General features: G+C 36.2%; 2 protein-coding genes across 2 annotated transcripts in view; both read right to left on the reverse strand.

Annotated features, from left to right (window-relative positions):
* Nucleotides 1-27: 27 nt before the first annotated feature.
* On the reverse strand, nucleotides 28-4,569 carry LOC108622759 (putative WRKY transcription factor protein 1). The gene is made up of 8 exons (XM_018020838.2): nucleotides 4,510-4,569; nucleotides 4,134-4,392; nucleotides 2,870-3,728; nucleotides 1,795-2,752; nucleotides 1,302-1,628; nucleotides 912-1,154; nucleotides 363-833; nucleotides 28-101 (listed from the first exon to the last, which is right to left on the reverse strand). The coding sequence occupies exons 1-8, from the start codon at nucleotides 4,567-4,569 to the stop codon at nucleotides 81-83; spliced, it is 3,198 nt and encodes a 1,065-aa protein (XP_017876327.1). The 3' UTR covers nucleotides 28-80.
* Nucleotides 4,570-11,375: 6,806 nt separating this feature from the next.
* LOC108622762 (uncharacterized) overlaps nucleotides 11,376-12,997 on the reverse strand; it is a 4,921-nt gene continuing 3,299 nt past the window's right edge. Inside the window, exons 7-10 of the mRNA XM_026811719.1 lie at nucleotides 12,643-12,844; nucleotides 12,250-12,575; nucleotides 11,886-12,077; nucleotides 11,376-11,744 (exon numbers count right to left, since the gene is read on the reverse strand). Of these exons, the coding sequence (XP_026667520.1) occupies nucleotides 11,602-11,744; nucleotides 11,886-12,077; nucleotides 12,250-12,575; nucleotides 12,643-12,844 (863 nt within the window). The 3' untranslated portion in view covers nucleotides 11,376-11,601. The remainder of the gene's footprint in view (nucleotides 11,745-11,885; nucleotides 12,078-12,249; nucleotides 12,576-12,642; nucleotides 12,845-12,997) is intronic.

Below are 12,997 nucleotides of genomic sequence, written 5' to 3' on the forward strand. Positions count from 1 at the left end.
AAACGTGTACTTCGATCAGGAAGCCCGTGAAAATCAATTATTCACAATTCTGAATGATTACGTTAGTCGGCCTCTGCATGTCATCGTTTAGCTCTCGATACCTGAAAGCGCATAAAATTATCATTATAGAACTGCACGTCGTATATATTTGTTGTAATAAATTATAAAGAATATTGATATCAAACGAAACGAAAATTTGTTACAAAATTTGTAGATGGCAATTGAATTATTGAATATATTTTATTTTTTATACGTATTTTATTTTATGTGTTCTATTTAAACATTTTCATTTTTTTACTATTGACAAACATTTGCATTTTTTTATTATTAATCTATGAAACTCTCATGTGAATAAATGATACCTTCGAATGGCCAGAATATAATACAGGACCATCCACGACATCTTCAACCCCTTCAACCCCTTCTTCATCATTCTTATTCGAATTCAACGAGGCGAACTCTTCGTGCTCCATAATTCCCCACAGAGGAACATTTTCTTTGCCCGTGGATGCAACCGCGAGACTATTCACTGCTTGCGGAAGTACTTGATAAGCCTTCTCAATCGCCTCAAATCCAGTTAGATTGTATCTGTCGTTATCGTTACCACTGACACTCGTTTCGTTTTGTAATTTCTTTATCTTATTTTCCTCTCTTTGATTCTTCGAATCGTTTCTTGCCTCCAGAACTGTTTGCGGTGTCACTACATATACTCGTTCTTCATTTATATATGACACAGGCAATACCGTTTGCCAATTCTGTTTTAACTCCGTTTTCGACTTATTTAAATTCTCCAAGCTGGCTTTAGGATTCTCCACTCGCTCGATTTTTGACGGCTGAAATCAATTCATGAAAGTTTATAATTTCGTTCGATTCCTGTTTAGAAATCTCGCACGAAAAAAAAAACGAATTACCCGTCGCGTTTGCTCGACTCGATCGCTCGCCGAGGCCTCGTGCTCCACTTCGTTGAAGCTAAACCCGGCCAGCAACGAATAAGTTTTCACACTCTGATCCCGCGATCTAGGCGGTTCGCTCGGATCGCGATCGACCGGTTCCGTGGTCGTTAAATACTCCGTCGGGATTTTTTTCGACGGCGACAGATAAGGATGCATTGAACTCGGTGAAACTGTGCTAAACGTCGTGGGTCTCGAGTATTCCTAACAGAAATTAAAAACCAATCTATATTACTTCCGTAGATGAAGACACCTTGCAACCAGTAAACTTTTTATTTTATTATAAAAAATGAATATGAAACATAAAATGCAATAAGTATGTTTCTCTAAATTGATATTTGCAAAATTTACCTGTATTGTCCAATTATCGATGTTTTTTTGCAACCTACGCACGTCAATAGAATTGTTCGCTTTTGTAGTTGTCGTTGTTGCTGTTGCAGAACTTCTTGAATCCTCAGATTTAAATGATTTGTTATTATCGTTCTCATTAAATCGCGATTGATTAACTACTCTAACATCGTTTCTAGATTCTTGTTGTAAATAGTTGTCAGTGTGCAAGGAAGGAGGAAGTCTTCTTAGCTGATTTCGTTCTAAATTGGTTTTTACACTCCAATCGTTGTAAGATTGTTGGAACGGGATAGGCGTGTAGTCCGACGTGTACGGGATAATAACTTGGACCTAAAATAATATTTATTTCAGAAAATTACTATTTACACTAAAATTAAAATAATAATATTTAGAAATGAATTAAATCATAAATAAGATTTTTAGTAAAGTTGTTGCTATCTGAACTTTCACATCAATCTAATGAAAATCGAAGGTTTACGAACACGATTTCACTTACCTGCTTGTTTCGTTTCACGTTCTGCTGCTTTTGTGTTACATCCTTCAAATCCTTCGAATTATTCTTCCTCCCTGAAGTTTCTAATTCCGTGTAATTTCGTAAATGCGACAAGAAACTTGTCCACAAAAATCCTGGTTGTCCCGAAGGTGGAATATATGGAACGTCATGTTGATTTGCATACTTATTTAAAACTTTTTCTGTCGAATCCTCGGTCTCATTGTTGTCCTGCGTAGTAGTGGAAGTGGTGGTACCAAAAACGTTATTAATGTCTCGAATGTCAGACTGTGTGTAAGACTCAGTTGTTCTAAGGAAATTGGAGTCTTCATAGAATATGTTATCATTTGCGATGTTATAATCTGTAGTAGTTCTTATAGTCTCATCGGTCGCTTCATTTATATTGGTTGTAGTTGACCATTTCTCATTCTCATTTGTGTTCTCACCATTTTTCGTAAGGTCGAATAATGGAGATTGTTCAAAATATATTGAATCATCGTTCGTTTTAGGAATTTCAGTAGTCACATGAGAATTCTTAACTATACTTCCACTGGGAGATTGATCGTCCGAATATTTGTGATTCAATTTTTCATTATCCTGATTGTGATAAATAGATATTCCGAAACTCGCTGGATTTGGCGATAAATAACTAAAATCGGTGGTACTTGATTTAACACTGTTTTGATTATCAGAATCGTGATTAGGTGATCCAAAACTGGTAAAATATTGATTATTTCCATGTTGTACGATGGAAGGATCGTTATTCTCATTGTATTCTGGATTTGGATACGAATCTTTGTGATTTACGAATTCATGATTTTGACTTATGGCTCCTTGATTAATTTCCGTACCAATTTGCTTCTGATCACCATCGATCTGAAGGTTTGAAATTGATTTCTGATCAGAAGACGTGATGGGTAAAGATGGAGACTCGGAATGTTCATTGCCATTATTTATTGAAGGATTTTGGGACAGTAATTCTTCGCCGAGGAGGAACGACGATTGAGTCCCGAAGTTTCCTTCATTATATGCATTTTGTGATTTTGATGGATCTTCGAAGTGGCCATTGTTTATATTTAAAGGATTTTGGAATGGCCTTTCCTCTTCGAAATGTCCATTATTATTATTTGTACCTTGCGACGGTAGATTTTCAAAATGTCCATCGATTAAAGATTGACTATTTACATTCAAAGAACCTTGTGACAGTGGATCGTCGAAGTATCCATTATTCACAGGACTTTGATTATTACTTGGATCATTATTTACATTTAAAGGATTATGGAAATGTGAATCTCCAAAATGTTCCTTATTTGCGTTCAAAGGATCATGCGGTGTTGGACCATCAAACTGTTCAATGTTCGAACTTTGGGACTTTGTGTCAAAAATTTCTGGTTTATAAATAGGAGATACCGCACCAGAATGGAAGGCTGGATCGTCCAAAGGATGATTTAGCTGATCAGTAGAACCTTGCGATAAATTCGTAACCCTAATTTCATGCGAAGCAGCGTGCTGAATATCGTGACCAGTTGGAGGAAGGTAACTGTTCGAGAAATCCGGATGAGACCCGCTATTTTGCATAGGAATCCAAGGAGCCTTGTTGCAAGGGTTGCAAGGTCTAGCCTTGTTCGTATACAAGCCGCGACTCTTCTGAGGCGGGAAAACATTCCTATGATCATGAATCGGTGGAGCATTGTAAACAGTTGGACCCGGAGCTAGATTAAATGACGGAACAGGAGGAAGGATAAGAGGAGGACCAGGAGGGAAACTAGGGGGAGGACCATGAGAACTGGGAGTTCCGAAGATTGATTTCTGGGGTGGTGGACCTGAGTGAGGACTTAAAGGTGGACCAGGAGGAAGATTGAGGGGAGGACCATGGGAATTGGGAGCTCCGAAGACTGATTTCTGGGGTGGTGGACCTGGGTGAGGACTTAAAGGTGGACCAGGAGGAAGATTGAGGGGAGGCCCATGGGAATTGGGAGCTCCGAAGACTGATTTCTGGGGAGGTGGACCTGGGTGAGGGTTTAAAGGTGGACCAGGAGGTAGAGTCAAATGTCCGTAAGTGCCAGATCCGGGGAAAATTGATTTCGACGGAGATGGACTTGGAGGAGAATTGAAAGGTGGACCAGGAGGAACATTTAACGGTGGACCATAAGAACCAAAACCAGAGAAGATTGATTTCGGGGGAGGTAAACTAGGTGGAAGACTTATGGGTGAGTCTTTAAACGGACTAGGAGGAGGTGGACCGAGAGGAGGGTACAATGGAAGTTCTTGAGAGTGATGAGGAGAACCAGAATGCAAATTGAAGGGCGGTGGACCACGAGACTGGCCAGCATCTGGATGTGATTTTTGCGACGTGGATCCATAATTGAAAGGATTCAGCCAGCTCATAAACTGCGAGAAATATCCTGGCTCCGTTGAAGGGTTCACTACTCGTCCGGATCTCACCGGATGCTTCGGTCTTGGTGGAGGTGGAACCAAGTATTCGTTCAGGCCGACTCTTCGATTCCGATGAACGACTGGACCTCCACCATGAGAAGACTCGTCATTTTTTGAGCAGGTTGACGTTGCACTCACGAAAACAAGTAGCAGTAGTATCGATAAGATCTGGAAACATATCAAATAATTAAGAAAGACAAATAAAAGCAGTTATGAAAAAAATGAATATCGTTAATTTTATCTTTAAAATATTTCTTCTGGTTTTTCTTTCTTATTAAGGCACACATGTTTCTTTATTATAAGAAGCAGAAGAAATGCTTGGGATCTTGAAATTTGCTGAGACATTTAATACGTTTTAGTGGAGGTCAAGAATCGGAACCAATTTGAGGATTTCACAGCTGCGAAACCCATTAGATCAAGTAGTAATCGCGACGCGGAGGGGTCAGAAGTGAAAGGGGAACAAGTATGGCATAAAATCAAGCGCAGAGAGAAGAAGAAGAAGCCGCGTTAGAGACTTGCAATAGCGACTACATACATACACTTAAGTCTCCAGGAGTCGTTCTCACGGGCTAAAAATTCAATGGCATCTATTTTCCCGTGACGACCAACTCCACGCGCTATTTTACCGTGAAAATATGTGAACGCGCGAGAGAGAACGAGAGTATAAGAGATACAGTGTGAATCAAAAGTGAGTAAGCAATCTGTAAAAATGCTGTTCATCCTATAAATTCATGCAATGTCATTACGAGATCAAATATCAATCGGTGATAATCTTCTGAAGAAAATAATAAAATGAAAAATCATTTATCTGTGTGAATTAATCCGCGCATGATTATCTGAAATTTAACATAGTCCAAATAAAACGATTTTATTATCTTTGAAATCTGCCTCATTCGAATAACATGGAAATACCCAAATAAATTCGATGTTCAAAAGTTCATTCACTTTTGATTCTCGCTATATACGTAAGATTACGATTCGACTTGTCGTGGTTAAAGCGAGGGAACCGGAACCGCGCGAGGAAAGTGAACTAGCGGAAAAAGAAGAGAACGAGGGAAGAGGATGTCTCCCTCCTCTATCCTCTCTCATATCACTTTTAAACCTACTAACATCGAAGCCGCATAGCATCGCGTGTTACCTTTATACCTTTACGAGTACTGGATCAAGCGAAAGTAGCTAACGTTTTATACGTTTTACGTATCTGTCATAGAATTTATTTGTTCTTTCCAAGAGTAATACTACATTTATTAAATATTTTGTACAATATTATTTTACAAAAACGAAATCAGTGTCCTACATTTTAATATAAGCACAAAAGTGAGTAGAAAATAATATACGATTGATTATAAAAATCTTTCAAATTTACATACACAGAAGAATTAATCAAACTTAAAATATCGAATATTTAATTAGTCTCAGTGTCGGTTTTGAAAAAAGGATTCAAACAATTGGAGGAAATGGATAAACGATAAATTTCTATAAATTAATTAATATTTGTACATAAAGTTTCCCTTCGAGAGTAGATGGTTCACACAATGCGGTTGGTATGTAAGAGAGACACAGGATAAACTGAACTAAACTCGGCGGCAGCGTAGGCAGGTGGTGGCTAATGTAGGTAAGTGGGCTGTGGGTATTACGAGAGTCGACCTATAGTGGCGGTGAGAAGATGTAATACGCGGCCGCATCTGTAATCCGTGTGTAACTCGAACATTTTCACAGTGCGAAGAGAGCACGTGTGCCAGAACGAATATTGCACAGTTTATCCCATGAAAATTTCTATAAACGTGATTACATATTAAAATTATTAAAAGTAACTAATATTTCTAATACTATATATTTGTCAGTACTATGATCCTTATTATCCTTATCATGTATATCCTTTTTGAAAGACAAATAAAAGCAGTTATGAAAAAAATGAATATCGTTAATTTTATCTTTAAAATATTTCTTCTGGTTTTTCTTTCTTATTAAGGCACACATGTTTCTTTATTATAAGAAGCAGAAGAAATGCTTGGGATCTTGAAATTTGCTGAGACATTTAATACGTTTTAGTGGAGGTCAAGAATCGGAACCAATTTGAGGATTTCACAGCTGCGAAACCCATTAGATCAAGTAGTAATCGCGACGCGGAGGGGTCAGAAGTGAAAGGGGAACAAGTATGGCATAAAATCAAGCGCAGAGAGAAGAAGAAGAAGCCGCGTTAGAGACTTGCAATAGCGACTACATACATACACTTAAGTCTCCAGGAGTCGTTCTCACGGGCTAAAAATTCAATGGCATCTATTTTCCCGTGACGACCAACTCCACGCGCTATTTTACCGTGAAAATATGTGAACGCGCGAGAGAGAACGAGAGTATAAGAGATACAGTGTGAATCAAAAGTGAGTAAGCAATCTGTAAAAATGCTGTTCATCCTATAAATTCATGCAATGTCATTACGAGATCAAATATCAATCGGTGATAATCTTCTGAAGAAAATAATAAAATGAAAAATCATTTATCTGTGTGAATTAATCCGCGCATGATTATCTGAAATTTAACATAGTCCAAATAAAACGATTTTATTATCTTTGAAATCTGCCTCATTCGAATAACATGGAAATACCCAAATAAATTCGATGTTCAAAAGTTCATTCACTTTTGATTCTCGCTATATACGTAAGATTACGATTCGACTTGTGGTTAAAGCGAGGGAACCGGAACCGCGCGAGGAAAGTGAACTAGCGGAAAAAGAAGAGAACGAGGGAAGAGGATGTCTCCCTCCTCTATCCTCTCTCATATCACTTTTAAACCTACTAACATCGAAGCCGCATAGCATCGCGTGTTACCTTTATACCTTTACGAGTACTGGATCAAGCGAAAGTAGCTAACGTTTTATACGTTTTACGTATCTGTCATAGAATTTATTTGTTCTTTCCAAGAGTAATACTACATTTATTAAATATTTTGTACAATATTATTTTACAAAAACGAAATCAGTGTCCTACATTTTAATATAAGCACAAAAGTGAGTAGAAAATAATATACGATTGATTATAAAAATCTTTCAAATTTACATACACAGAAGAATTAATCAAACTTAAAATATCGAATATTTAATTAGTCTCAGTGTCGGTTTTGAAAAAAGGATTCAAACAATTGGAGGAAATGGATAAACGATAAATTTCTATAAATCAATTAATATTTGTACATAAAGTTTCCCTTCGAGAGTAGATGGTTCACACAATGCGGTTGGTATGTAAGAGAGACACAGGATAAACTGAACTAAACTCGGCGGCAGCGTAGGCAGGTGGTGGCTAATGTAGGTAAGTGGGCTGTGGGTATTACGAGAGTCGACCTATAGTGGCGGTGAGAAGATGTAATACGCGGCCGCATCTGTAATCCGTGTGTAACTCGAACATTTTCACAGTGCGAAGAGAGCACGTGTGCCAGAACGAATATTGCACAGTTTATCCCATGAAAATTTCTATAAACGTGATTACATATTAAAATTATTAAAAGTAACTAATATTTCTAATACTATATATTTGTCAGTACTATGATCCTTATTATCCTTATCATGTATATCCTTTTTCTATTCTGTATTCATTAATTTGTCATAAATTTTTCACCCATGCCCTTATCTATTTAAGGTGATTCATAGAATAATCTTCTTGTTGATAAATGAACTTTCGAATGGGAAGTGGAAGGTTTTGTGTAAGCTGGGAAAAGTTTGGTGAGAAGATAAGCGAAGCGAGGATCACGAGATCTTAGGGCCTTAGGTGGAAACAAGCTAACGGTTTTAACAAAGTAGCTCGAAAGCAGTAAAGACGATTAGAGGAAAATACGTGCTGTAATACTTTGATAATGAAAACTGATTATCAGATAATGCATAGTACCTGTATACAGGTACATGATATCATCAAGTATTAGATACTATTTTTAAACCAGAATGTGACGAAGCAAAATTAGGCAGTTCGTCATTTATGTAACCCTTTGGATACATACTTGCATATTAAAGAAATACATATAATTTAGCAATTCTTTCCAAATATGTGTATATACATGAAATGATGCATTGCTGGTACTTATACATGCGGTATCATTATGTGTCATTATGGAGCAATCTGTTTTTACTGTTAACCGGCCGATTGAAGCTGATTCCGCGCGAATCACGGTCCGGTAACAAATAAGGTCGTAAAGCTGTTCTAGCTCTGGGTAAAGGAATAATCGGTATTGACATTGCGATAAGATGAAGAAGAGGCTATAGAGAAGTATGTACGCGCAAACGGAAAGCGACAGATTTAGGTCGTATATGTATGTATGTAAGACTCGGAAGAGTTTCGAGAGCTCCTCCGTACTATATGCTATAGTGGTGTGGGCACTGTGCCAAACGAACAGGATCATTCGAAAGCGTCTGTTTTCTTCGCATCATTCACTATAGATACGTGCATACGTCCTTGTCGGATCATTGACGATTCCCGGTGTACACGAATCGGTGGTTGACTGACTTTCGACAGCTTTTGCCGCGCGGCTTAATTTCTCAAGTTTCATTTGGAACCTCGCCAAGAATATCTATCTCTAATGCTCAGGTGAGATAATTAAGAAATCATTTAATTTCGAATGTCTCGATGATCGTGAATACTTTTGAATTAAAAATAAATTATGTGCAACTTTGCATCGTGTCGTTTCCTAAATTTTGTAAGGTGAGATTTAAGCACTCTAGGTGGGAGATTTAAATGGAGTGGCTCCATTCGAATCGATCTATGAACCATCGTAGATATGCACCTATCGTTCAATTCTAAATAGCTTCCCGCAGCTCACGCAATCGTAAGTGTACGATTTCTCGAAAAAACAGTTAAATTTTCAGTCATGTCTCCGAATCGTTTGCGTTACTCGACTTCGAATTGGTGATTTTCAACTTTCGCCTGCTGCGCTTCGCATGATAATAAATCCCTTATATACCAGGAATGCAACTTTTTATTTTTCAATGTGTGCTTCGACTTTTATTATATTTAAAGAATTCCATCAAATATAGACTGTACTACATCGTCTCGTAAAATTGTTATCTAATCGATCTTTCAAAATTAATTTATTTCATTACTTCTAATTGCCTTACGATTATAAAAATTACGATAAAAATGAAATAACATGTCTTTACTTGTATGTACATTTTAATTTTTATTATCTATCATTTTATTACTATATTTCTTAAAAAGTAATAAATGTGAGCATGTGGATAATACATGCAATAGGTGTTATATATTAATTTATAAATATATGACATTGTTCTGTGCGGAATCTTTAATTTGTGTCAACACGTTCCGTAGCCACTCCAGGCATATTATGTATACAAATTTGTTCAAAAATAGTGATTTGTCTTCGTCGGAATACAAACGCGCGTAGCTTTCGCCTCGTAAGATCTATGGTTAAAAAGTCGAACATATCCACTCTCACAAAGTACATACATACAATACGAAAATCAATGAAAATACAGTACATGCATATGTATGGAGTTTCTAACGATTAATTCCTAACTATACGTGTGTAACAATGCGATTATTATACCGCGATTTTTTGTCTACAATTTCATGATCGATGCAAGCTAAATTCAGATTAGCTTCACTTTTTATGTATTTTGGCTTTGAAAATTTTACATGGTATGCTATTTTTGATAAGTTCATCAAAGTCTATTAGTAAATGATATAAAATAATAAAAATATTGTATAGAATCTGTTTATAGAAATATTTTTTTAATGAAGAATTAATAAAGATTGAATTACTAAAGATAAATGTATTGCTTATCATTTTATGTATTCGATTAACTTGAAAATTATATGAATATATGATACATAGAATGTACCATGTATAATATAAAGAAGAATGTTTGTTTTCACTTCGTGTCAAATTTGATAAATTTATATATTTGATAAAAAGAATTATCTACCCGATGTACATAAATGAACTTTTGCACTGATTAAATCGTGCGATCAATCAGTAATTCAATTAGTGCAATAAATAACGTATTATAAATTTGCAAACATGTACTCACTCGAAGAACGTTCATATTTCCTCTTCACATTAATTTCGTCTTCATTTACTTTTCCTTGGAAACGTGTCACAGAAACCGGGTTAATACGACAGAATCACACTTCTTCGGTAATTATTTCTTTCACGAACAGAAAGAAATAACTTGAGAAATAGTCACGTAACTACCGTCCAGTGGATAAAAAGGAAGAGTATTAGAAAATTTTCAGCAGATTTTCATGTTTCCCGGTACACGATGTAACTTGAACCGAACCGAACCGAACTGAACTGAAGTCGCTTCCTCTTCGCCGGTGAAATGGTGAAGAAACGAAGGTTGAGGAACAAGGACGCCGTCGGCAGAGGTGGTAGGAAGCCGGGAGGATGAAGAGAAGAAAGGTGCACCGGCGCAAGGTCAAAGAGAGAGTCCATTGGAGCGCTTCTTCGATACGACACGCTTTATATACCGTTTCCACCTTCTTTCCTCCCTTCCTTTCTCTTTCTCTCTTCCTCCGTGTTTTTCAACTACATCTCCTTCGTCTTTTCTCTCTAAATAATGATCTAACAATCTCTCCTGCCACAGGATACATAATAGTTCTGTGTCCATCCCCATTTATTTATTTATTTATTTATAGGGGGAGGAATTATAGAGCTTTTATTTGTTGTACACAAGGGTCATTCAATATCCTGAATTTTCCATTAAAAATACAATATTGTTTCAAGATTTTGAGGGAGAGTGTACACATATACCTGAAAAAAATATTTTTACCTGCGCACCACCTGCTGAGGGCTGATAAATTATACCAGACCCCAGTGGTTAAATCCTAATTCAATATAATTGCTGAAAAGAAACCCATTTTACAAAAACAGCAGGGTAGCAACCCTTCACGCTTTTTCAATGATACAATGACCAGTCAGAAATCTAGGGATGAAGTAATATATCTTCTTTGTGACGTCTTAGAGGTAGTAAAAGGAATGAACGTTATTAGAGACCCATTCGAACAGATCCTTCGTATTATTTTAAAAAACAGGCAACATTTAAAATACTTAAATAAATGCATAGGTAATTGTCAAATTTTTTTTTTAAATAAAACTGCAAATTATTCATATAAAAAATGTATATATTTTTAACATAATACAATCTTTCGTATAATACAGTATTTTATGTCTTAGTTATTACAATATATTACACTATTTATATATTTATAGTAATTACAAAATACTTATTCAAAAATCTCTTGTAGAGAGACAGGTTTTCTTCGTGTCTCGTTACTTTTTGCTTTCAAACGAACGAGATCTACGTTTCATAATTAACAATGGCCTTTGATTTTAATATTTGCATTATTTATAAAATGAAGTCTTTAGATAACAATTTTATTTTTGTTCCGTTTCGTTCCGCAATTTCTTTCTCCGTACAATTACCATTTCAATAAGCCACATTGTTACTGTTAACGCCGTTACGCAATTCATAGCGATTATGCAAGGTCCGTAACTTCCGAAGTGATCGCGCATCAGACCTGAAAACGATAATATGCATCATCCATTAACTGATTAATCAACACCCTTTAAATACGTTCATTTGGAATAAATCGATACATGATTGAAAAAAGTAATGAATAAAAGATCGAATTGACGAATAATTAAATAATTGTACATACCCAATAAAGGACCAGCTGATAACAGCATTACGCCGTTCACTATCATTTGGATTCCTGAAGCGTTGGGCAATCTGTGAATCGGAACGTATGATGGTATCACCAGTGTCATGTATACCGAGCGAATCCCTTTGGCAATTCCCAATCCAACAGCCACTATACACATCGATACGAAATCGTTGACGAATAGTACACCTGTATTTAAATTAAATAAATTCGTATTATACAAATATTTGTATATCTCCATAAATTTTACTGAAACATTTTTCTATCATATTTTATACTTTATTCTTATTTTCATCAAAACACATTCTTGTAATTCTATAACTCAAATTATGAAACGTCACCGAATTAAAATAATACGTACACATTCTACTGACGATTAACAGGCACAAGCTCGAAAGGTACATTATCCTCGGTGTCTGATGGAGCCAATCGCCAATGAAAGACGCGAGGCTTCGAAAAATTAAATCCGCGATACCTAGAATACTCAGCACGGTAGCAATCTGTTTAGTAGACAAGTGCATGTCCATCAAGATGAACGGCGTCAACTGGGAGAAATTGATCTCAGCGAAAATTGCCACGGACATTCCCAACATTATGTTTACATAGATCGGATCACGCAGTAAGTCGAGATCGAATAAATCCACTATCGTTTTTAGTATCCGTTTTATCGCCGACGGTTCTTCAGCTCTGGAAATCAATTGAAACCTCTTACCTTATATCTACATAGGTATATTTGTATATTAAATGCACATACTCCTCGTCGGTGTCGGTATTTATACTAGACACAGATTTCGTATCTTTTGTGTCTTTTAGTGACAACGTCTCATTTTCTATCGTAGTTTGATTATCTTCGTATTCCTTGTTCTTTTCAATTCCATTTTTGTTGTATTTGGACAATGGCTCCTCTTCGAAAATCTTCATACTACTTCCAAGATTAATTGTATCGACGCTCTTGACTGAAATAAGAAAACAGTGATTTGCAATCTTTAACACTAGAAAGACTGAAACTTAGTATATACCTATATTGCCCAAAGCAGTCAAAATGACTGCATTGTAAAAGAATAATGTGTAAAGAAATTTGTCTAAAATTAATTTTTAATATTTTTTAT

The sequence above is a fragment of the Ceratina calcarata genome, unplaced genomic scaffold (genome assembly GCF_001652005.2).
Source record: "Ceratina calcarata isolate Rehan_Ccalc_2016 unplaced genomic scaffold, ASM165200v1 scaffold239.2, whole genome shotgun sequence".
NCBI lineage: Eukaryota > Metazoa > Arthropoda > Insecta > Hymenoptera > Apidae > Ceratina > Ceratina calcarata.